We start from the raw sequence: 25,746 nt of genomic DNA, 5'->3' as shown, positions 1-25,746 counted from the left end.
AAAAGTAATCAAATACACCAGTATATGCTCAGAAAATTTCAAATGCATAAAATATGACTGAAGAGATTTATCATCGATGTCAATAACCGCAAGTATGTAAGTGGAAGTTACGAAATACCGCTGTTCAAGTTCCTCCACAGTGTAGTCAAATTAAAAGTGAGGGAGTCGTTCTGCGGATTGTTTATGCAACGGGCCAAACCACACCTTTGAAAATGTTCTTGAAAATGATTAAATACAGCTCTACTCGGACCAAAACAACATTTTGGGGTGAGTTGTCAAACCAAACGATGTCTTTAATTATATATTTGCTAGTCCAACGCGAGAATATTTAGCTGTATTTGGGTTGAGTTTCTGTTCGCGGAGTTGTCGAAGTGAATCAGTGTTGGTGTGTGGGGATAAATATCTCGGTACAGTGTCATACGTACACTACCAATTATAGCATTCCGCATTAAAAGCATAACATTTTTATGGCTTTAGCACCCCCTGGTGCCACCCGGGTTGGGTGTGGCCGGTAACGAGACAATGACAGAAATAAAGAAAAGGGCAAATGGAGAAACGAAATAACGTCAAAAACAGTTGGTCCAGTCGCGGTTCGAGGAGACTTTTCCTAAGGGACTTGTTTCGGGTTAAAGGTTTTGTCAGAGATGCGTATTCAACGCGGTTCTAGCAAGCTAACCCAAGCAAAGCAGTAACAGTAGCCTAATAAAACAGGTTATAGATTGGGTGGCGGAATTTTTATTTTTTTATAATTCAAAATGAGAGAGGAAAATATCACATTACATATTTCTGCTCCATAAAGACCAGTAACAATGAGGACTTTGAATTTAATTCGACACTACCATCTGGCTGATTGTGTTGAGAGCGAGAAGAAAAAGAAGAAGAAAGAGAGGGAGAGGCGGCGGGGCAGGGTGCTTGGGAGACTGAGGGGGACATAGAGCAGGGCCAAGAGGCTCATAATTTTGAACAAAAAATGCCTGATAAAACTGCCCGAGTGAGTGTTACTTTTTTTTTATTTTAAATGAATTTATTTAACAGGGAAGATACAGTGGGTACGGAACGTTTTCAGACCCCCTTAAATTTTTCACTCTTTGTTATATTGCAGGCATTTGTTAGAATCATTTAAGTTTATTTTCCCCTCATTAATGTACACACAGCACGCCATATTGACAGGAAAAAAACATAATTGTTAAAATTTTTGCTGATTTATTAAAAAAGAAAAACTGAAATATCACACAGCCAGAAGTATTCAGACCCTTTGCTGTGACACTCATATATTTAACTCGGGTGCTGGCCATGTCTTCTGATCGTCCTTAAGATGGTTCTACACCTTCATTGGAGTCCAGCTGTGTTTGATTATACAGATTGGACTTGATTAGGAAAGCCACACACCTGTCTATATAAGACCTTACAGCTCACAGTGCATGTCAGAACAAATGAGAATCATGAGGTCAAAGGAACTGCCTGAAGAGCTCAGGGACAGAATTGTGGCAAGGCACAGATCTGGCCAAGGTTACAAAAAGATTTCTGCTGCAGTTAAGGTTCCTCAGAGCACAGTGGCCTCCATAATCCTGAAATGGAAGACATTTGGGACGATCAGAACCCTTCCTAGAGCTTGGGAGATAAAAACATGGAGAAGAGCCTTGGTGAGAGAGGTAAAGAAGAACCCAAAGATCACTGTGGCTGAGCTCCAGAGATGCAGTCGGGAGAAAGTTCTAGAAAGTCAACCATCACTGCACCCCTCCACCAGTCGGGGCTTCATGGCAGAGCGGCCCGACGGAAGCCTCTCCTCAGTGGAAGACACATGAAAGCCCGCATGGAGTTTGCTAAAAAATACCTGATGGACTCCAAGATGGTGAGAAATAAGATTCTCTGGTCTGATGAGACCAAGATAGAACTTTTTGGCCTTAATTCTAAGTGGTATGTGTGGAGAAAACCAGGCACTGCTCATCACCTGTCCAATACAGTCCGAACAGTGAAGCATGGTGGTGGCAGCATCATGCTATGAGTGTGTTTTTCAGCTGCAGGGACAGGGAGACTGGTTGCAATCGAAAAAAAATGAATGCGGCCAGGTACAGGGATATCCTGGACAAAAACCTTCTCCAGAGTGCTCAGAACCTCAGACTGGGCCGAAGGTTCACCTTCAAAAAAGACAATGACGCTAAGGACACAGCTAAAATACAGAAGGAGTGGCTTCAGAACAACACAATTACTTTTTTTGATTGGCCCAGACAGAGCCCTGACTTAAACCCAATTGAGCATCTCTGGAAAGACCTGAAAATGGCTGCCCACCAGTGTTCACCATCCAACTTGAAAGAACTGGAGAGGATCTTCAAGGAGGAATGAGAGCTGATCCCCAAATCCAGGTGTGAAAAACTTGTCGCATTATTCCCAAAAAGACTCATGGCTGTATTGGCTCAAAAGGGTGCTTCTACTAAATACTGACCAAAGGGTCTGAATACTAATATTATTATTTGTTTGTCAGTATGGGGTGCTGTGTGTTCCTTAATGTAGAAAAAAAATTGACTGAAATGATTTTAGTAAATGGCTGCAATATAGGCGGCACGGTGGCCGACTGGTTAGAGCGTCAGCCTCACAGTTCTGAGGTGTGGGGTTCAATCCCCGTCCCCGCCTGTGTGGAGTTTGCATGTTCTCCCCGTGCCTGCGTGGGTTTTCTCCGGGCACTCCGGTTTCCTCCCACATCCCAAAAACATGCATGAATTGGAGACTCTAAATTGCCTGTAGGCATGACTGTGAGTGTGAATGGTTGTTTGTTCCTATGTGCCCTGCGATTGGCTGGCAACCAGTTCAGGGTGTACCCCGCCTCCTGCCCGATGACAGCTGGGATAGGCTCCAGCACGCCCGCGACCCTAGTGAGGAGAAGCGGCTCAGAAAATGGATGGATGGATGGATGGGCTGCAATATAAAAAAGTGAAAACATTTAAGGGGGTCTGAATACTTTCCATACCCACTGTACATTGCCTTTAAAAATGGGGGAAATCTGATGCACATAAGATGTCTAGCTTCAGCTAATCTGCACTCTTAGTAAGTAGTCAGGCTTTAGAAAACAATGAAAGAATGTTGTCACGTGTGGGGAGTAGCTGGACCCAAGAGCAGGCGGAGGCAGATGTAAAATGATGAACAGTTTATTAAGCGCTGACAAGCAAGAGCGAAGAAGAAGCAAAAGTTGAGTTTTAAGACAGCTTTAGAATATGATGGACAAGTACCTAGAGAAAGACAAAACCATCCCCAAAGGATACTTAACGCAAAGGTAGGCAAAGACAATGTGGGTTATTAGAGAGTCATGGGAACACAGGGATTCTGAAAAATGAACAAAGAAGGAGAGAAATTTGTGGACATCTGAGCTTTAGACAAACTCGTCGTTGCAGGCAGCATCTTCATTCAATATGGATTTCACCGGACAATACCACACACAAAGAAACAAAAAACAGACTAGATTTGCAAAAATAAGAAGTTCAGAAGAATATTTCAGAATGTCAGAGTTAAGCAAGGAGCAGATGTGACTTCAGACCACCATTTTCTGTCTGCTAAACAGAAAAATTAAAAAGGACAGACAGAGTTTACAGGAACCAGGAGAAAATCCAGTGTCATTCTGCTAAGGGAGGGAACAAGAATGAAAAACGGTTTAGGTGCAACTTTCCAACAGATGTGAAGTCCTGCAGGAATTAGTAGATCATCATTAAAAACCAGTCGAATCTCATCACAACATGTCAAGAAGTTTTCAGATACAAAAAAAAAAAATATTGACAATGGGAATGGATATCAGCGGATGTGCTACAAAAGATACATGTAACGAATGAGAAGAAAGCATCAGTGCAAAACTGCAGCACAAGAAAATTAATATGAAAAAAATCTCCAATCCACTGAATCCATAATAGGTGAACCGCAATATAGCAAGGGAACACTGTATAGCAGGCCAGAAAGACCAGTGGGACAAAGATAGCAAAACCATAAGAAAAGAAAGCCTCCGCCCACCAGAGCCCTCCTGGCTTTCCAACCTGCACAAAGAGATCTTCCTATCAGACGGATTGGACCGAGCAGAGAGGAGATCAGGAGAGCTGTGCTGAAGCTAAAACATGGCAGGGCAGCGGGCCCATATAACATTCCTCCAGAAGTTTTAAAGGCAGACATTGACATCACTGTGGAACTGCTCTAGCATCTCTTCTGTAAGATCTGGGAAGGTGAACAACTGCCATTAGATTGTCAAATTAAGTCAAAAATAAAGTAATTTTTCTGTGCAATGATTACTCTGCCTCAAGTGTGTGGTGCTTTTAAAAGTGGTTGTTTTACTCACCTGAATGTTTTAAGAGAGGCAGTGTGGCTGTCTTTGCCTGGTCACCCGCCCACCCCCACCCCTTCATTTGATAGAGCCTCTCGATCAGGGTGATTTGGTCACATTTTTATGAACTTCTTTTGGAAATAAGGCTGGAATTTTTGTAACTCTATCTCGGGTTGTGTGTGTATTTTGCCTGGCCACTGAGTCCAGACCAGACAGGGTAAAAAAAAAAATATTTAAAAACGTGTTGAACTAAATACTTATTTCAAAATAAAGTATGATGATGTCATTGTGGCCAAACACTGATGTTATATTTATGTATTGTTTTCGGTTCATTTCTTAGTGTCAATATGGTGTCATTGTCTGTATCATTTGACCTTAAAGCCCTCAGCTATCTCATTATCGAATTATGTAGAACTCTCATTGTACCGGATGTAGATCGGACATGACGTCATCATGTTGTGCTGGAAGTGGGCTGCGGAAGTGACGTTTCCGGAGGTGGACCGGAAGGTGTTTTGTTGCCGGGGATCCAAACCGGAAATCAGAAGTGACATTAGCAAATGTGACGTCATCGGTTGTTGTTACCGGAAGTGGAGACGGTGTGACCGGAAATCACAAAGGATATCACTGTGTTTCAACTTGTCCAGACATTTTTCAGTCAACATGTTCAGAATTGTTCTCAACATGTTTAGAACAAGTCCCTCTTCCCCCCCCTGAAGATTCATGTCAGAAAAAATAATAATATTCCTGGGTGAAGTTCTTTTTTCTCACAACATCAGAGAGGGGTCCGCTTATGTCAATAAACATATCTTCTTAGAAGCCACCGTAAATATAATCGCCTCAACTCCACTAAAGACATGTCTAGAAATGTCCTGTTCTAAACATGTTGAGAACAACAGATAGATAGATAGATACTCTATAATAGGATCCTTGACAACAATCATGTTCAAAAGGATAGGAACAACTCTTAAAGACTGATGAAGTGTTTAGTGAGAGTGAGGGCAGGACAAAGTGTTCAACTATTTCTCTGTTTCAGGGTGTTGGTCGGTAGGTAAGGTAATTTATTTAAAAAATAAATCCCCTTTCAGTATATTTAATAGCATATCTTTCACTATTCATTGATTATCGTCCCTCTCAGTGGTTTATTATTCACAGTCGGACAAAAAATGCCACCACTTGGATGGGACTAAGCCCTCGAATGTGAAGATTTCTTAGAAATACTGCAGTTAATCATTTGTTTCAACTAGCAACCAACTTAAACTGAGCTAAGTAAAAGTCATTACATTTGCAATTAGCTCCTCAGTTTTAAAAATCACTTTACATGTAAGGTACATGGCGGCACGGTGGCCGACTGGTTAGAGCGTCAGCCTCACAGTTCTGAGGAGCGGGGTTCAATCCCTGGTCCCGCCTGTGTGGAGTTTGCATGTTCTCCCCGTGCCTGCGTGGGTTTTCTCCGGGCACTCCGGTTTCCTCCCACATCCCAAAAACATGCATTAATTGGGGACTCTAAATTGCCCGTAGGTGTGAATGTCAGTGCGAATGTTGTTTGTTTGTATGTGCCCTGCGATTGGCTGGCAACCAGTTCGGGGTGTACCCCGCCTCCTGCCCGATGATAGCTGGGATGGGCTCCAGCACGCCCGCGACCCTAGTGAGGAGAAGCGGCTCAGAAAATGGATGGATGGATGTAAGGTACATAATTTTCCATCAAAGTGTTTTATTTGATTATCCTATTCAGTTCATCACTGTTTAAGAACAACAACAACAACCATCGTTTTAACAAACGCCCAATATGGCACCAAGAAGACTTGGGACTCGCACCACAAGATGATGTTAGAGCCTCTGGCCATCAACGACTCTGAGGTCAGTAAACTAAATTGTGTAGTAGTGTCGATTTCGGTGGAACGGTGACGGGGTCTGAGATTTGCCTTTTCCCTATTCTTGCATGGGTTTTGTTTGTTTTGTCTGATCCAATTTCCTAAACCAAATACATATCCAGTTGCTGTAGCTTCATCGACCAAGATAATGACATAAAATTTGGGTTTGGTCCTTTGGCGCAAAATGGCTGCCGCCTACTGCACCTCATTGATGGGTTAACCCATTGGATTTAACCCGAATCAAGTACCATTAGCTCAATTTTTGCAAATGCAGCAAGAATAACCTGTTCTAATCTATACTGTGGTATTTGTTTGTGTACCAGGTTGTTATTTTGTCTCCTTTATAATCTGAGTTTTGTCACATTTGTGTTTCAGGTGTTCTCCATCATAAAAAAGGAGAAGCAAAGGCAGACATATGGGCTGGAGCTGATTGCTTCAGAGAACTTCATCAGTAAAGCTGTTCTAGAAGCTCTGGGATCTTGCCTCAACAACAAGTACTCCAAGGGAAATCCTGGCCATAGGTAAAAATAAAAAAAAAATTCTAAAGTGGTTGATGAAATTATGGCCAAAGATGGGATCAGATCAGGTGTAGTGAAATGAAACCTCTGATACTCTGAATGTCAGGCACTTTGGTGGATCCGAGCATGTTGACGAGCTGGAGAGTCTCTGTCAAAAGCGAGCACTGGCGGCCTATTGTCTGGACTCTCAAAAATGGGGCGTGAATGTGCGATCATATTCAGGTAACTAATGTCATTTAACTTGTCAAATTGAATTAAAGATGTTTTCTTTCACCTCATTCTTCATCTCGCCTTGTGAAATGTCAATTCATGGATGTCAATGCTTCTCCATTAAGGTTCACCTGCCAACTTTGCTGTCTACACTGCTATTGTGGGTCCCTATGGTAGAATCATGGGCTTGGACCTTCCCGATGGAGGTCACCTGACACATGGTTTCATGACGGAAAAGAAAAAATTCTCTGCAACATCCATATTCTTTGAGTCCATGCCGTACAAGGTTGATCACAAACATTGGTTCACATGCACCTCAATAATTAGTTAAATAAGTAAGAATATTATATTCTATATTATATTATATATTGAGTACTCCAGTACTTTTTGGGGAGAATTACCCAACAAAAACACCTCATTGATTATCCAGGTCAGCAGAAAGGGAGGCTTTCCCAGGTCAGACAAGCGTTGAGACCTCGGACACGCTGCAGGGCAGCATGTTCTGCGTCTGTCCCAAGGTCCCCTCCAGGCATACACAGGAGATGACAGAGTAACCTCACCTGGCTACAGTGTTTCCCCATCATATTGTGGTTCATCGTTCGCCTCGCTTTATCCAGGATGTTTTAAGCAATAATTTTTTTAATGGGGTTTTACAGTATACTTAATTGTAAAGCCCGTAAATGTGGGAAAGGAGAGCCACAGTTGCAGATACAGTTTTCAGTCCTTTATTGAACCCCAGGAGAACAGTAGAACATATATACTCAATGAGAACACTCACGACGCAGGAGCTTCTGTTGGCCACAGCTCACGACCAGACACTAACACGCAGGCTCACCGACATCACGCCTCACCCAACCAGGCCGCGCCTTTTAAAGCCTCAGCCATCCAAGAGTTCCTCTTCTCATCATATCTCGTAATGTGAGCCTAGACACCCAGCGGAGGATAACAACTTCAGCCAGAACTTTGTTCTTTCAGTCACTATGCACAGTTTGTGACCTGAGGTGACCAGTCAGTCAACCGTTAATCTCTCCCTTCACCACGAAAGTCCAATAAATATGAATGCAATATGGATACAATATATCGACCACATCATTGCAGGCACGTACCTTACGCTCCCAACTTCCCTTATTCAGGAACAACACCTCGGAATTCTTGAATTCCTCCAACCGAGGCAGGACTTCACTCCTGGCTTTGAGGGCGCAATAATTTTTTTCTGACTGACAAACATGGCCTCAGATTTCGAGGCCTGACAACCAGCTGATACACTCAGCTATGAGCTGTCCCAACAAACGCTAAAGCCTCGATGATGGGCCATTAGGACCATATCTTTCACAAATATCTTCAGGGCATCAAACTGGACAGCCTCTATATGCCTTGGCTGCATCTAGGTATTTCATAAAATAAAATGAATACACCCAGTGACAAAGCACACCCTTGGTGGAATCCAATTTGGAACACCGTCTAATGCCTTTTACAATTTCATAAAACACTTGTGCACTGATTGGGCAAAGTACCATACACTCTCAAGGACCTTACAAAAGATGTAGAGCTTGTACAGAGTTTCACAACTGGAACAATAATCAAATTCCACCTCCCAGATCTATGGCTAGACTAACAGACTCTCCTCTCCAGTACTCAGGAATAGGCTTTCCTAGGTAGCCAGAGGAGTGTGATCCCCCTGGATTTGGAACATACACACCGGTCCTCCTTCTTAAAATAGGGCACGACCAACCCACTCTGCCAATACAGAGGTACTGCCCTTGCCTTCCCCGGAAGAAAGGCAGGTTAACCTATTAGCATTCTCTTAGTATACATTTTCCTCAAGTGCGTGTTGGTCAGTTCAGTCTAATATTATTATTATTTCTCTGTACACATCAGATGAAACTGTCATTGGTGGTGTGTAGGTGTTGAGAAAAAGTGTTCTGGTTTCAGGTGAATCCTAAAACTGGTTACATCGATTATGACAGACTTCAAGAAAATGCACAGCTTTTCCACCCCAAACTCATCATTGCAGGTCATCTATCATGCATTCACATATATTGTCCTCACTTGTTTGCTTTAACATTTTTGTGTTTTTAAGTTAATATCAGAAGGAAATTGAAAGATCACATTTAATTTAAGTCTGTAATATTTTACCCATACCCATACGCATACCCATACCTGTGGAATTAACTGGGATTCTTTAGGGAAACCTTTTGCATTTGAACACAAATGAAAATTCAGAAGTATTTCCTTTCCTTTCTTTCACAGGAACGAGCTGCTATTCCCGTAACATTGACTATGCCCGCATGAGGCAGATCGCTAGAGAGAATGGCGCGTATCTGATGGGAGACATGGCGCACATCAGTGGACTGGTGGCTGCCGGAGTCGTGCCTTCACCCTTTGACTACTGTGACATTGTTTCCACAACGACACACAAGACACTGCGCGGCTGCAGAGCCGGACTGATATTCTTCAGGAAAGGTCAACTCTTCGTCATCAAGCCTTCGCAGTTATCAAGCATTCTGTTCAATCTTGGCTTCTATTCTGCAGGTGTGCGCAGTGTTGACGCCAAGGGGAAGGAGACTACAATGTACAATCTCGAGTCTTTAATCAATCAAGCCGTCTTTCCAGGGCTGCAGGGCGGCCCACACAACCATGCCATCGCAGGTTATTCATGTCATTAGACTTATGTCAATAGCTACTCATTTGACTGCATTCTACCTGTACTCACATGTAATGGTTGTATGTCCCCAGGTGTTGCTGTGGCTCTCAGACAAGCCATGACACCAGAGTTTAAAGCTTACCAGATGCAGGTTCTTGTCAATTGTCAAGCTCTTTCCACTGCCCTCATTGAATACGGCTACAAGATTGTTACTGGTAATTGGCATTGGACATTAAGAAGTTCTTCACGTCTATTGTGTTGTCAATGAAGCATTTAAATGAACTATCTTCTGTATTTTTGATCATCTGCAGAGGTGGCAAAAGTACTTACCTTTGTACTTTTTGTATTTAAGCAGAAGTACAGATACTAGTCTGGTAAAAGTAGAAGCACTTAACTCCTGTACTTAAGTAACTGTAAAAACTTACATATTCTTTAATGTACTCAAGTAAAACGTAAGAATACATTTCTACTCTCAATTATACAATACACATTTTGATAACTTGGCACAACAAAAACACTCCCCTGCGCACAAAATAGTTTCCCTCTTTTATTAACTTACTGTATATAGTCCTCGTTCTGAGAAGAAGAAAAAATCATGTTATGTGTCACGTTCTTTAATAGCTGTGTAGTGTTGACACAACTTTTATGATATCAAAATAACATGTTGTGAACTGAATACCAAAAATGCTAAATTAGTCAATGATAATAACTGAAAAAAGTACCCTTGTGTATATATACAGTATGTTTTTTGAGAAAAGACAGTGAGTGTTTGAACACCAGAAGTTGGTGGTTTGTAGGCAGGCACAAGACAAAACCCATTCGCACAAAACATTCTTGGAGCCGACAACATCAAAGAAGTCTCTTAACTAAGACCGAGAATGGGGAATATCTTTTGCCTTTGAATCTGTTGCTGTGGGTGTTAATGCTTCCCGGTTCACGTTCCTCCATGGTACTGCTCTCACTATTTTGACCACAAGATCTCAATCAATGAAGATCTTACTATGGTTGACTTTACATCTCTTCCTTTACGTCTTTTTTATACATTGTGTCGCCATCAGCGGTGGTTGAAAAAAATCCCAAACCTATTACAAAGTAAGGAGGAGAAAGTACAGATGTCTGTTTTCAAGTGTAGGGAGTAAAAATTAAAAAAATCATCAGAAAAATATATAAGTAAATGTAATTAAGTACAAATCGAAGTATTTGTACTTCGTGACTTCCCACCACTGGTCATCTTTATGATTTAACTGTCACGTTCTGCGTTCTGCTACTCCGTCTTCATGTTAAGGTGGTTCTGACAATCATCTTATCCTGTTGGACCTGCGCAGCAAAGGAACAGATGCAGTACGAGCCGAGAAAGTTCTGGAAGCCTGTGATATTTCTTGTAATAAGCACGCCTGTCCAGGTATTGTTAATTACATAAGTGTTGATGCATGCTGCTTTGTTTTAATGCTAGTGTACTGAGTGTGCAATTCTTCTAACAAACTTGCTTCGATAGATAACTATGATCACACCAGCAGTTTGGGCCAGAAATACAATATTTGGAAAACTACAGACTTGTATGACTTTTCTGTCACACATCACGACAGCTGATTTAAAATAATCAAGATGCATAAACAGAAAATTGCATCTTATTTCTACAATAAAAATCGAAAAGCAGACAATAGTTCTGTTCTTCACATCTTGAGTTTTATTCAAAATCCTTGGGCTGGGTGTAAAAATATGATTTAATCAACCATCATCCATCCATCCATCCATTTTTTGAGCCGGTTCTCCACACAATGGTCGCGGGAGTGCTGGAGCCTATCCCAGCTATCATCGGGCAGGAGGCGGGGTACACCCTGAACTGGTTGCCAGCCAATCGCAGGGTACATATAAACAAACAACCATTCACACTCACATTCACACCTGCGGGCAATTTTAGAGTCTTCAATTAATCTACTATGCATGTTTTGGGGATGTGGGAGGAAACTGCAGTGCCCGGAGAAATCCCACGTAGGCACAGAGAGAACATGCAAACTCCACACAGGCGGGGCTGTGGATTGAACCCCGGTCCTCAGAACTGTGAGGCAGACGCTCTAACCAGTCGTCCACCGTGCCGGAAAGAAAAAAAAAAAAAAAACATGGTCATTGTCCCTTTTCTTCGGGATCTAACTCTACCTTGTTGTGCAGGGGAAACAACTGTAATGAGCCCCAGTGGACTCAGACTCGGCTCTCCGGCACTCACATCCAGAGGCTTGCAGGAAGATGACTTCAGGAAGGTGGCAGACTTCATTCATAGAGGTATTATTTTCACAACAAACAGCCTATCACAAGATGGTCATTTTGAATTCCCTTACATGAAGAGCCTATAGCATGTATACTCTGTGTGTGTATATATATTTGAATATGCTTTGTTTAATGTAGTCATACATATATATATATGTGTGTGTGTGTGTGTGTATTGTATGTATATATATACATACAGAGTATATGTGCAAAAGAGAAAACATTTATTTATTTATTTAGGCCATGAATGACTAATGTGGTTCTTGAAGGAAACCTGGTGCCAGTTGGCACCAGGTTGGTGACCCCTAGTTTGTACAGTTCACGAGTGTGTCTGGATCCGGATTTCAATCTTTTCTTTCCTACCCTCTAGGCATTGGGCTTACCCTGGAGGTGGAGAGAAGTTTGGATCCGAAGGCCACTCTGAAGGAATTCATCCAGGCGTTGGCCCAGGACGAGAAGTTCCAGCAGCGTGTAACTGAGCTCAGGACAGAGGTGGAGGCTTTCGCCGGTAATTTTCCTATGCCTGGTCTCACTGAACTGTAGATGATGATGACTCAGACACTGATGGCTGTTTTGGGGTTGATAATTATGGAAAATAGTGCATGCAATTTTGGAGGGGTGAAGTTGTGTGTATAATAGAAATGGTTAGACTGTGAAGACACTTAACAGTCACACCTTCAATATCTTTATTGCGTTGTGGTCCACTACAGCTTTCAATGTTTCATCCGCATTTAAGCTTTAATTTTCATTGAATTACTGTATCAAATCTATCACTTAGAAGTTGCCTTACAGTCATTTGTGAAAACTGTAGTGCCATGTATCAATCTATCCTTTTCATTATTAAGCATGATTATAATTAGAGTACAGTGGAACCTCGATTTAACGGACTATTGGGGGGAGGGGTCGTTAAAGCAGATTGTCCTTTAAATTGAACCACTTTTTTCGTGGCCTATATAAAATAACCTAGTACAGTACAAAATTATTGTAAATAGGTGTAGAAAAAAAAAAAGTTTATCCAAACTTACCTTACTGGTGCATGTGAGGGGTGATTTTGAGTTATTTTGAGTTCCAACCGGACACTATTTTCTGTCCGTTAAATCTGCAGTCTGTTAAATCATCCATCCATCCATCCATCCATTTTCTGAGCCGCTTCTCCTCACGATGGTCGCGGGCGTGCTGGAGCCTATCCCAGATGTCATCGGGCAGGAGGCGGGGTACACCCTGAACTGGTTGCCAGCCAATCGCAGGGCACATACAAACAAACAACCATCCGCACTCACATTCACACCTACGGGCAATTTAGAGTCTCCAATTAATGCATGTTTTTGGGATGAGGGAGGAATCCGGAGTGCCCGGAGAAAACCCACGCAGGCACGGGGAGAACATGCAAACTCCACACAGGCGGGGCCGGGGATTGAACCCGGGTCCTCAGAACTGTGAGGCTGACGCTCTAACCAGTCGGCCACCGTGCCGCCTCTGTTAAATCAGGGTCCATTAAATCGAAGTTCCACTGTAGATCTAAACGATTGTTCACCCTTCATTGACTTTGGTGAATGCAGCTTTGGCCAGGAGGGGTTGATGCCATGAGGCATCATGTCATTATTCACTGGGTGTTTTGACCCTGAACCCTCACACCCTCCGGATGGTGAGTCAGCAGTGGAACATCTTAACTCCTCTATCCTGCTCGCTCCATAACCAGCAAGAGACTATTTCCGCTGCCTTCCTCATCTTACGAGCTGGTGCCTTTCACTCCATTCCTCTCATCTCAAGGGCCGTGAGCATTGTCCACATTGATTGAATAGCGAATCCTCACCAGCCAAATTCGACTGAGAATAGCCATACCTGCCATCCTTTCTCCCTGCAATCACTTAGCAGGTCCTCGTACTTGGCTTCTTCCCTTCAAAGGCCTGTTAACAGCCCTGGGACAGTAGGTTTGATGTGAAAGATTGTCTTTGCCTCTTCAGACAACAGTACCACATCTGGCTTTAGGGTTATCTGGAAAACCTGGGGGAACTGCAGTCTTCCTCCCAGGTCATCATATATTCAGAATACAAGTACACATGAATTCTGTATTTTATGTACATCTTATATACAAATAAAATTGTTACCATTTTGGGAAAAGACTGCTTCTGTGTATTAATTTAACTCCAGCCTGGAGCAGCTGGTGGTGGATGTCAAACTTACAAGAGGGCCTTAAATGAGTCTCCCTCAAATTAGGTAGGATTTTCATTCTGGGATTATACAAATGTAATGTGATTACTTGGCCCCAAATAAACAACACTGGATTGAATGGATGAAATATGAGTCTTCTAATATTTCCACACCACAGTCTTGTAAACAACCGTGCCAAATTTGGATTTAAAAAAATCGCCAATTATATAAAATGAGGCTTCAGAATCATGCAAAATCAAGCATTGGTCTCTGCCCTGAAATGGTGTTGGTGTGTTTGCTAAATGCACTGAAACCATACCTACTCAACTCTTCAAATCATCCATCCATCCATTTTCTGAGCCGCTTCTCCTCACCAGGGTCGTGGGTGTGCTGGAGCCTATCCCAGCTATCTTTGGGCGAACGGCGGGGTACACCCTGAACTGGTCGCCAGCCAATTGCAGGGCACATATAAGCAAACAACCAATCGCAGTCACTTTCACACCTATGGGCAAATTAGAGTCCTCAATTAACCTAGTATGCATGTTTTTGGGATGTGGGAGGAAACCAGAGTAACCGGCACAGGGAGAACATGCAAACTGGATTTGATTTAGCTGTGGGGTGTGGAGGGGCTGCCCCCCTTTTCTCAGGAGCCTAGCCTCTTACTTCACACACTCAGAACATTTTTATTACTCACACTGTACATTCAGTATTTCGCACATTGGGCACATTCACTCCTCATTCAGGGTCATCGACGACGATCAGGCTTATTTAATCGTGGCAGCCAAAATCACAGTCACGATAAAAATTTGATTTATTGTAGCCCTACTAGAAAGCAAAGCGCTAAGGTCTTTAGCTGTGCAGTCAGTGAATGGGGTGTTGATCATGCCCAACAGCCTCTCAAAATATCCACACTCTTTCTTTATTCTGCACATTTCCTCTTCTTTGTGCTCATCCGCTTCTTCCATGAAAACCATGCCATGTTTTTGTGGTTCAATAAAAATAATATTAATAGAGCACAGTATATTGTATGTGAGGCCTCAAAATCCGATACAGGGTCTCAGTTCTTCCGTTGCAGCATGTCCGTAGACGAGAGGTACTTAATTGCTTGTGTGAGGCGAAGAGTTGCCAGCTGTTATTTTTTTTCGATGGTCCACTCCAGTCGCTTTGGCCCGCATCGCTCGTACAATCAAGGAGCTCAACTTTTTGGCCATTGTCAAGGAAAAAGCAGATCAAGTTTTTATATCGTACGGCACTTCGAGCAGGCTTTAAATTTTTGTGTGTGCTTTTCTTCACTGCAGCTGGATCTTGCATTTGAATTTACGCTAAATATTCATTGAAATCTCCAAATCTACTGTATTGTATCTTTGACTCACTGAAGAGACTCCTTTTCATGATTAAGCACCATATAGTCGTCAGAAATCACAATTGTATGACCGATAAAGCGTTGTTGCCAATGGAATAACAGAGTTTTACATTTGCAAGAATAATTTTGCTTATGTATGAACTGATTCTAACCTGAAGCCGCTGGTGTTGAATTTAATGTAAAACTTACAAGAGCCTCTAAATTGGGGTAGGATTTTTGTCTCCGGTAATTGGTGCCGCTGTAGTACGACAACAGACAGTCAATTGGCAGAGAACACTTTTGAGACATAAAGACATTGACAAAAAACAGTCACTGAGCAATAAAGGGTTGCTAGTTATCTGGTAATGCCGGTACATTTGTCTTTTTTTCGACAATTGTGCAAAAAGATGCAGATTCCTCAAGCACTTAGAGCAGTTCGAATGACTAATATTGCAATAGTCCGGTGCAATGACCATTGTGCAAAGGGCGCCGAGACTTCAAGGAGTGTATGCAGTTTAAAGTGACTAGTAGCGCGATAATCTGGTACAATGTTGATTGTCCAAATGTTGCAGATACTCCTCAGTCAGTGTTCAAATGGAGCAGATGCTACTCTGGCATGAGTGGCCAGTATTGGTCAACAACAGATATGCAAATAGTGCAGCGTGGCGAGACTACTACAGTGAGTGCACGAGTAATATATAATTGTCCCACAGAAATGTGACAACAAACTCAAGACAAAAAAATTACCAGCATGTTGCATTGGAATTGTAGGTTAGGTGTTTAAGACGTTGATTGCAAGAGGGAAGAAGCTGTTGGAATGTCTGCTCGTTCTAGTTTGCATTGATCGGTAGCGCCTACCTAATTTAAACGTGCATGAGCAATCTCACATACATGTATACTTACAGATCCATAAGGAGTGTGTGCCTAAACATTCTCCACATGAAAGCGCTTTGAGAAAATAATTGCCATGTGGCGCTATAAACGCTGAACTACATACCAAAGCTGACTTTGGGCAAGAGGTGGGGTACACCGTAGGGCACATACAAGCAAGCATTCACACTCAAATTCACAATTAAGATTCGTCAGTCGTCCTACCATGCATGTTTTTCGAATGTGGGACGAAGGCAGAGTACCCACAGAAAACCGACACAAGCAAAGGGTGAACATGCAAATCCCATGTGAAAGACCAGATCCAAGATTCTAACATACGTGGTAGGTTGATTGAAGACTCTAAATTTCCCGTAGATGTGAATGTGAGTGCGAATGGTTGTTTGTTTCTATGTGCCCTGCGATTGGCTGGCGCCCGGTTCAGGGTGTACCCTGCCTCCCGTCCGAAGATAGCTGGGAAAGGCTCCAGCAGCCCGCGACCCTAGTGAAGAGAAGCAGTAAAGAAAATGGATGGATGGATGGATGGATGGATGGATGGATGGAAGATCCAGTGTTTTGTCACCATCAAGAAACAAGAAACAATGTTCCACCATAAATGTAAATGTTTTCTTCAGAAAATCTGCCACAGGACAGCTCTTGTTAATAACTTTGAAATGTGTTTGTTTACCTTTAGGCAAAATGGGGCATTTAATAAATTTTGAACATGCTTTGTTTAATGTACTCGAATTTTCTCATTTATAACCCTGCCAAATTATCCTTCTGCAATAATCATGAAATAATCTGGGATGGATGGAGTTTAGCTCCCTACCTTTCTATTAAAATGCTCTCCAGTCCGGTAGGTGGCGGTAATGCTCTTGGAAGCTGGTTGCCAATCCAAAAAAGGCAGCGGAAAAGCCACTCACAGGAAACGGAAGTGACGTTTATTTGGTCAAAGGTCAATCTGCGCGCCTCTGGGTAGGCTGGAAACTGTATCGTGACAAAAACACTCTTTTAAACCAATCCCGGATTGAAGTGTTCCAGTATATAAAATACAGCAGTGTTTTACGGTTTCCTTGGGGAATTTACCCAGCGTCTTAAGTGCTAACCTGGCGTTTGGTTGGCGGCTGGAGGGGGCGGGGGGGGAAGAAATGACCGGCTAATTAGCGCGACAGTACGCAGCTAACAGAGGCGTTTTGTTTCATAGCGGGAATCGACGAACTCATCGCATTCAAGCATGCAGGATTTACTGGCTAGCGCGGACCACATCAAGTTCGACCTGGAGATTGCCGTGGAGCAACAGCTGGGGGCTCAGCCTCTGCCGTTCCCCGGAATGGACAGTAAGTGCTCGCATGCTAACTGCTCGCTATGTGACAACAGCACAAGTGCTATCCAGACCACTGAAGGCTGATGCTTGTGTTTTCCTCAATGCTTTGCCCCCCAACCACCCTCTTAGAATCCGGGTCTGCTGTATGTGAGTTCTTCATGAGAGCTGCGTGCATGAAAGGTAAAAACAAAGCAAGATGCTTCATGCAGTCAACAGCGACCACAAATAATGTAACAGCGCTCTATTTGCGCCCCGTGGGCAGAATACACTAGTTGCCTGTGTAAGAATTAATTTATCATCATTATTATTATCATTTAAAACATTTTTTTTTTTTTACTCTGCATCGCTAGGTGGGATGTGTCCTTTCCGTCACATCAGTGGAGAGAAGACGGTCGTGTGCAAGCACTGGCTCAGAGGACTTTGCAAAAAAGGAGATCAGTGCGAGTTCCTCCACGAGTATGACATGACGAAGATGCCTGAATGCTATTTCTACTCCAAGTTTGGTGTGTTCACATGACCTGGGCATTGTTTCACAGAAGAGCCCTGTGATTGTTTTTTTTTAAAATAAATATACTTTGTGTGTGTCACCTCCCTTAGGTGAGTGTAGCAACAAGGAATGTCCATTCCTGCACATCGATCCTGAGTCCAAGATCAAGGACTGTCCCTGGTATGACCGAGGATTCTGCAAACATGGTACGCTCTTAAGCCAGCCCACACACACCGAGCGATGCCACTGAACAATTCAGTCATTTAGGTTCTGCAACTAATTTTCATGAGTTGCCGGCCGTCTACAACTTGTTTGGCTGTGATTCCAAATATCGAATCGCAAGTGAGTGGTGTCGCAACAGCACGGATGTACAGCCAATGAAAGTGCCACAGTCTATCACATAAGCTTTAAAAATGACCTTTGCAAGTTCCGCCAAAAGAGAAACTATATTGTGTGCATTTAATTTTTATCCTATATTATCAAAACAGCTATTGTATACAGACTTTATACACCGATCTGATTGGTATCGGTCGATAATTAGCATTTTATGCCGATCTGCTTTCATGTCATAATTAGCCGATATGATCAATGACGTCATCGGTCGGCTCCGCACAAGACATTTAACTCTGCGTCGCTGTTGCGTATGAATCCAAAAGTACTGTAACTATCTGACGGCCAATAAAGTTTTTTTCAATCTTGTCGGTTAAAAAACATGTCATCGGTTGGGACTATTTTGCAGTGTCTCAGACAAACGCGTACAGTGGGTACGGAAATTTTTCAGACCTCCTTAAATGTTTCACTCTTTTTTTATATTACAGCCATTTGTTAAAATCATTTAAGTTAATTTTTCCCTCATTAATGTACACACAGCACCCCGTATTGACAGAAAAAAACGTAATTGTTGAAATTTTTGCTGATTTATTAAAAAAGAAAAACTGAAATATCACACAGCCATAAGTATTCAGACCCTTTGCTGTGACACATATTTAACTGGTGCTGGCCATTTCTTCTGATCATCCTTAAAATGGTTCTACACCTTCATTGGAGTCCAGCTGTGTTTGATTATACTTGATTAGGATAGCCACACACCTGTCTATATAAGACCTTACAGCTCACAGTGCATGTCAGAGCAAATGAGAATCATGATGTCAAAGGAACTGCCTGAAGAGCTCAGAGACAGAATTGTGGCAAGGCACAGATTTGGCCATGGTTACAGAAAGATTTCTGCTGCACTTAAGGTTCCTAAGGAACCAGGCACTGCTCATCACCTGTCAAATACAGTCCCAACAGTGAAGCATGGTGGTGGCAGCATCATGCTGTGGGTGTGTTTTTAAGCTGCAGGGACAGGGAGAAAAAAAGATGAATGCGGCCAAGTACATGGATATCCTGGACGAAACCCTTCTCCAGAGTGCTCAGAACCTCAGACTGGGCCAAAGGTTCACTTTAAAAAAAGACAATGACACAAAGCACACAGCTAAAATACCGAAGGAGTGGCTTCAGAACAACTCCGTAACTGTTTTTGAATGGCCCAGCCAGAGCCCTGACTTAAACCCAATTGAGCATCTCTGGAAAGACCAGAAAATGCCTGCCCACCAACGTTCACCATCCAACCTGACAGAACTGGAGAGGATCTGCAAGGGGGAATGGCAGATGATCCCCAAATCCAGGTGTGAAAAACTTATTGCGTCATTACCAAAAAGACTCATGGCTGTATTAGCTAAAAAGGGTGCTTCTACTAAATACTGAGCAAAGGGTCTGAATACTTATGGCTGTGTGATAGTTCAGTTTTTCTTTTTTAATAAATCTGCAAAAATTTCAACAATTCCGTTTTTGTCTATCAATATGGGGTGTTGTGTGTACATTAATGTGGGGAAAATTTAACTAAAATGATTTTAGCAAACGGCTGCAATATAAAAAAGTGAAACATTTAAGGGGGTCTGAATGCCCTGCAATTGGCTGGCAACCAGTTCAGGGTGTACCCCGCCGCCTGCCCGATGATAGCTGGGATAGGCTCCAGCACGCCCGCGACCCTAGTGAGGAGAAGCAGCTCAGAAAATGGATGGATGAATACTTTACGTACCCGCTGTAAGTTATTTGCAGTCTGTGCACAACTGAAGTACGTTGTGGGGAACGTCATCTAAATGCCTCAACACAAATTTGATCAGGGACCTGAAGAATGTACACAAGGAGGAACATGCCGCGTTCAAGCAACCCAGCGTGGGTGGGGGGGGGGGGGGGGGGAGCCAAACGGACGCAAACTCTGGACAACACCCGTCCATATAGCCGGGACAGTGAGAAAGTTAGATTAAGCATGTCATGAACAGTATTTATTAAAGTAATCTTATTGCAATAAAGTAATTTAATTACGGTAAGTTAGGGCCCATTATTTCTGTAATGTTGATCTGACCTAAACCTATGTCAGTGGCCAATCCTTGAATGCCCCCCTAGAGGTCATTTATGTTTTAACTTATGTCTAATATGCTAGAGAATCATTTTGAGTTGGGATGGGCTCCAGCACGCCCGCGGCTCTAGTGAGGATAAGCAGTACACAAAATGGTTGGCTGGATGGATAGATACAGTACTCAGTATACATTACACACGTACATACAAGAAATGAACAAATCATGTAAATGGACACATGGCTCCATCTTGTGATCGGATCGGTGGTCGTTTTTTTTAAACTCTGTGATTGGCCCCAAAAATCCTGATCGTATAAAGCCTAATTGTATGTATATTGACATGTATACCGGTGTATATAATATATATATGCACTTTTGTACACAAATTCATTTGGGTCTGTAGTTCTTAACTTAACTTCATTTTGGGTCTGTAGTTCTTAACTTAAGGAGTTGAATCAGTACTTATACTTTTACCAGAGTTATTTTTTTTTATACCGATTATAGTGTGTGACGACTGCCACCATCGGTATCACAGCTTAAAGGAATGCCGCAATGCCAGGACTTGACACCATTGCACATCAGCATGGCTTTGGGTTGGTGAATGGTTGTCTCCCAAACTGAGGGGTGTGGGTTTGATCCTGAGCCCCTATGATCATGTCAAACTGTCTCTGAGCAAGATGCTGAACCACCAGTTAGTCTGTTAGTGAATGAGGAGACAGTGCTAAAGCTCTTTTGAGTACGTTAGGTAGAAAAATGCTATGCAAGTCAAAGGTCATTGAGCATTTTGTCATTTATCATTGTGAGATGGCGCACAGTCCATCTCAGTTCACCCCGTCACTTGGAGATACAGTAAACCCCCCTCCACCGTGGGGGTTACGTTCCAGACTCCCCCACAATAAGTGAAAATCTGCGATAGATAAATATTTTATGTTTTATAATTTTTTTGTTTTACTTGAAATTGTTTTAGGGTCTTCAAACACACTTAAAACAATACACACATTTAAACACCAAATATATTGAGAGAACAAGAGCAACTGATAAAAAAAAATTGTGAAAATATCAAAATGAATAACGCATACAGTACAAAAAGAACATTTGTTTGCATCCCGGAGAGACTACCTGTACTGTCAATTTCCGTAACTGGTTTTTAACAAAAAAAAGGGGGGGGGTATTGGGCAATAATGAAAAATTGCAAAATAGCGGGACCACGAAGCTTGAAACGCAATATAGCGGGGGTTTATTGTGGGTCTCTCTGACCATTCAATATTTATGTCATTGTAGCCTCATCATACCCAATATCAATTGTCGAGTCACAAGTTGGTGTCATGCCTAGACCCTAGAAAATGATTGGATGTGCAGACCAAAAGCGTAATCTCGTGCATCTTCCTGTTTCAGGTCCTGACTGCAGACACAGACACACAAGAAGGGTGATTTGTGTGAACTACCTGGTGGGTTTCTGTCCAGAAGGAAAGTCTTGCAAATTTATGCAGTAGGTATCTATTTTGCATTCAATATTAAAATATCTCAATTTCATGCAAAACAAAAGCAGTTTTGCACCTCTGTTTATCCTGAAATTTCAGTTTTTTGGGGGGTTGTTTTGTTCTTGTTAGTCCTCGTTTTGAATTGCCAATGGGAGCTCCTGAGCAGCCTCCTCTGCCACTACAAAACCAAAATCAGATAAAGGTGAGACTCATGCTCTAACACACACACCCTATGATGGTCATCACGTTTGTGTCGGCCTTAGTACTCTGACAAAGAATCATTTGTCCTTGCTTTGACTACTGCAGACGGGCCCTATCATGGGCCGCTCGTCATTCTCAGCCATCCACCTGAGCAACGCCAGCCCGGGCCCGCGGTCGCACAACAACTCTTCCATGCCTGTCACTCAACAGAATCATGTCATTCCCATCAGAGGGCCTCGGCCACTGGACCAGGTTACCTGCTACAAGGTGACTCAGCTCGTGTGCTTCTCACTGTGGTTATGTATCGCAAAATTAGCCATTTTGAGCACTTTATAAAATATGAGTCCAGATTGAGGTGGGGTCATTGGCTTTTATAGCAAAACAAATTCCTCATGTTAACACATTTTTTCTGTGTACGCAGTGCGGAGAAAAGGGCCACTACGCCAACAAGTGTAATAAGGGCCATCTTGCCTTCTTGATTGGACAGTGACCTTAAAGTTGGTGTAATGAGACAACAGGGAAGATGGTGGACACTTTACAGGTTGACCTCCCAACTGAAATCCCTAGAACAACCTGTGATTTGTTTTTTTTCTAGTCAGTCGACTCATACACAGGCACAAAGAGATTTACATCAATTTGTATTCTTGCCTTTTATACAGTGTGGGGGGAAAAAATGGCAAGATGCCATTGTCGTGTGGGTTACTTGGAATTCTCACAGACAAAAATAGTGTCTATTTGTTCTATTAGTTGTGCTTATGTTAGCCTTTTTGTACTAAAGATTTGCAGTTATTTCATAAATGCGTCAAACCCCAGAAATCACTCCTCACAAGAAACAGTAGCTACACCGATAAGTACTGTCTTCATAACCTCATAAATGATGATGTGTGACACATTCTCAGTGTGTAAATAAATGTGCCATTCTAAAATGGGTTGTATTTGAAATCCTGAACAAGAATATCCAATGTATTTTTCTTTTTTTTTGGGGGGGGGGGGCACAAAACAAAAGCCACAATTACTCTTAATATTGTTTATTGGTCACATTGAACAACGGGCTGAGAAAGCAAAGAATAGGAAGAGCTGAACGGTCCATCGCAGAAGGTCTGATGGGGCTTGTTAGTGGTACTTCCTCCAGCGATCGTGTTCTACAAGGAAAGAGAGCAACGCTCACATTAAACCAGGCTTTCCCGAAAATGGGTTTACAAACCAGTTAAATTGGGTTGCTGTGGACAGTAAAATGCTGTACAGGGGCTAGATCATGAAGAGCATGCAATGAACTTGTTTGCACAGCTGCTTAAGAATGTCACATGACAGACATGTTCAGTGTGTTTTAGATATTGACTATAGTTTTGACATTACGACTGTGTTACCAGAGGTAGACGACAGTCATTCCCAACCACTAATGTACTGCGAAGAATGGATTCAATCCCAAAACTATATACTGCAAACGTATCTTTGTTCATCTATGCCAGCGACATATGAGACTGGTATAACAATTCAATGCTCTTAAACTATATTGCAGAAGGTACAATTAACCTGTGTATCAAATCTGTTGCCATACAACAGAATAGCGGCTTTGTCTTCAACTAAACAGGAGGCCTAGACTTTACGAGTGAATTGAGATAAAATTAAGTTTTCGATTCAAACAATTCAGTAAATGTTGGGTGAAAATGTTCAAATGTAGTTTGGAAACACTGGACTAAGACATGTTTCAACTTGAGTACAAATTTGGGTTACGTCGCTGCCATACCGAACTGAATCTTGTAAACAGGCCCCCCCTCTAAACCATTTTACTGATCAAGCAGACAGAATTTGTTGATTCATAGCTGTAATTTAATTTATTTAATATTTTGTGTTCTATAGTGTTAGTCTATACTTTTCTAAGTTGGAAGCAATATCGCAAAAGGTAAACAGAAAGCCGAGTCTTTCTTACTGATGTGGTCGTATTCCCACAAGTAGCTGATAGCCACATAACCAACGAGCAGCATAGCAACACCTCCAATGCCACCCCTCTTCACGTTAATGTACTTGTTGTAGTATCTGTCATGGCCTAAAGGAGGTGAAATGACAAAAGGGAATAAAATGAGACGCCAAAAGTTCAATTGAACTGTGGTTTTTAGTCAAAGCAGGTATCCTTACCTCTGCGGACAGCAGAGATGACGCCGTTAGGGGTGAAGTCTCGTGCACCGAACCAGCTTCCCAACTCACCCAGTTTCACATCCATCAGACGCTTCTCAGCTATGGGAACTATTAGAATGAGGAGACCATTATAAAACCTGTTCAAATCAACCTGAAGCATGGTGTGCACTCATTTCAGTTATATGGAAGCAACGTGCTCAACCTGCATTAACACACTGAGGACAAATCAACATCACAATGAACGCTGCTAAAACTAGCAAGTGTCTGAACAAAACAAACAAATAGCTGTGTTTATACCCCCTTTTTCCAAACTACATGTTATCATTATGACATACATAATGTATCTATAAAAACTATTTCCAATCAGTTTAACGAGCCGTTTCCAATTTGATGAATTAAAAATTCCATTATGGAGGGATATGAAATGGCACAACAGCAAAAGAATATAAATGTATGTTATTTTTTTACGTTACTTTTAGATTTTCGAATGGAAAGTTGGAGTTTGACATACCACGTAAAATGGTAGCTCAAATAAAAATACCTTTATAAGACTGTACAATACTGTCACTGTTTTTTATACGATTTAAACTACGAGTAAACGGGAGTCTTTAAGACATGGCTTTGCAAGTTAGCCAAGACAGCAATGCATTGATTAAATAAATTGATTGGCCAGATAACAGAAATATTTTGAGCCAAATCGTATATCAGACTGTTTTTGTTTTAATAGGTACAAAAAAAATGTATATATATTTTTTAACATAATTAGCAATGACACGCAAAGTCCTTGACGTGACTCCACTGCGGCCTTTGGGCTAACATACACATAAAAAAAAAAAAAAGACTCGTTCACGGTAAGTTGACTTGATAAAACACGTCAAATGTGCACAAATGTCGCGTTGTCTCATCAATACAGCCCACAAAACTGACCCGATTGTGAATATTTGAGCAGAGGACACGCTACATACCTGGTCTGTCCGCCATCTTGACTGGTGGAGTTTGGCTGCTGAGAATGATGGGAACAGGTCGAAGTGTATTATGGGAGCTAATGTAGTTTTGTAGTCTTTCCGCTAGAGGACAGCAACATAGATGAAATCAAGCTTTGGCCAGCACAAGCACAAAACAGCAAATGTGAAATATAAACAGTTTAGGTGCATTTAATTTAACAAACAGTTTTCAAATAATTGTTAAGACTTGTAATATTCCCCTGTTGCAAAAATATATTGTTAGAATACAATTGACACTAACTAAAGGATAGGCTTTCAGTTGTAGTTTCAGCAGTGGTGAGCCAAGAGGGCCAGCAAGCCCTTCTCTGCCTCTCTGCTGGCCTAAACACCATCAGAACCACTGGCCTACATTTACAACCTGAATTGTAATATTTGATCCATGAAACTATTAATTAATGTCTGACTGTTCTCATCATTTCATAGTATTTCTCTTGGCTGCACTGCTTCCAGTATTTGTTTGTGGATGTTTGATTTTTTTTATTATTTATTTATTTATTTGTCCAATCTCATTTCAGCCTCTATGTGCTGCCATGTCAATTTAATCTGCCC

General features: G+C 42.0%; 2 protein-coding genes across 7 annotated transcripts; one reads left to right on the top strand and one right to left on the bottom strand.

The window, feature by feature from the left end:
* Window positions 1-110: 110 nt before the first annotated feature.
* On the top strand, window positions 111-23,014 carry cpsf4 (cleavage and polyadenylation specific factor 4). Of its 6 annotated transcripts, XM_061749003.1 has the most exons (20): window positions 111-267; window positions 6,030-6,154; window positions 6,544-6,689; window positions 6,793-6,908; window positions 7,022-7,182; window positions 8,829-8,910; window positions 9,147-9,359; window positions 9,429-9,545; window positions 9,633-9,755; window positions 10,826-10,942; window positions 11,710-11,820; window positions 12,176-12,297; window positions 17,370-17,502; window positions 17,619-17,669; window positions 17,840-17,992; window positions 18,087-18,182; window positions 21,771-21,864; window positions 21,986-22,058; window positions 22,163-22,324; window positions 22,479-23,014. In XM_061749003.1, exons 1-20 carry the CDS (start codon window positions 213-215, stop codon window positions 22,545-22,547), a joined length of 2,319 nt encoding a protein of 772 aa, XP_061604987.1. In that variant the 5' UTR covers window positions 111-212; the 3' UTR covers window positions 22,548-23,014. The 6 variants fall into 6 exon arrangements, 5 of the variants coding, with proteins under 5 accessions (XP_061604987.1, XP_061604988.1, XP_061604990.1 ...); XM_061749005.1 differs by lacking the exons at window positions 111-267; window positions 6,030-6,154; window positions 6,544-6,689; window positions 6,793-6,908; window positions 7,022-7,182 and adding an exon at window positions 7,195-8,676; XR_009784765.1 differs by lacking the exons at window positions 17,840-17,992; window positions 18,087-18,182; window positions 21,771-21,864; ... (1 more) ...; window positions 22,163-22,324; window positions 22,479-23,014 and having other exon boundaries at window positions 12,176-12,313; window positions 17,619-17,671.
* A 55-nt stretch (window positions 23,015-23,069) lies between these two features.
* atp5mf (ATP synthase membrane subunit f) lies at window positions 23,070-25,240 on the bottom strand. The gene is made up of 4 exons (XM_061749008.1): window positions 25,159-25,240; window positions 24,194-24,301; window positions 23,988-24,104; window positions 23,070-23,199 (listed from the first exon to the last, which is right to left on the bottom strand). Exons 1-4 carry the CDS (start codon window positions 25,172-25,174, stop codon window positions 23,171-23,173), a joined length of 270 nt encoding a protein of 89 aa, XP_061604992.1. The 5' UTR covers window positions 25,175-25,240; the 3' UTR covers window positions 23,070-23,170.
* Window positions 25,241-25,746: the final 506 nt, after the last annotated feature.

This window comes from Phyllopteryx taeniolatus, chromosome 16 (genome assembly GCF_024500385.1).
Source record: "Phyllopteryx taeniolatus isolate TA_2022b chromosome 16, UOR_Ptae_1.2, whole genome shotgun sequence".
In the NCBI taxonomy this organism is placed as follows: domain Eukaryota; kingdom Metazoa; phylum Chordata; class Actinopteri; order Syngnathiformes; family Syngnathidae; genus Phyllopteryx; species Phyllopteryx taeniolatus.
The sequence above is the reverse complement of the archived record's forward strand: the minus strand, read 5'-3'. Positions and strand labels throughout refer to the sequence as shown.

Excerpts from the sequence above, each read along its gene's own strand:
- cpsf4 (XM_061749003.1), top strand. The coding sequence starts at position 213 with ATGTTCTTGAAAATGATTAAATACAGCTCTACTCGGACCAAAACAACA. Across the intron at positions 6,690-6,792 it reads AAGGGAAATCCTGGCCATAG|GCACTTTGGTGGATCCGAGC; the intron begins GTAAAAATAAAA and ends TCTGAATGTCAG. Across the intron at positions 17,670-17,839 it reads GAGAGCTGCGTGCATGAAAG|GTGGGATGTGTCCTTTCCGT; the intron begins GTAAAAACAAAG and ends CTGCATCGCTAG.
- atp5mf (XM_061749008.1), bottom strand. Across the intron at positions 24,105-24,193 it reads CATCTCTGCTGTCCGCAGAG|GCCATGACAGATACTACAAC; the intron begins GTAAGGATACCT and ends CACCTCCTTTAG. Across the intron at positions 23,200-23,987 it reads GTGGGAATACGACCACATCA|AACACGATCGCTGGAGGAAG; the intron begins GTAAGAAAGACT and ends CTTTCCTTGTAG.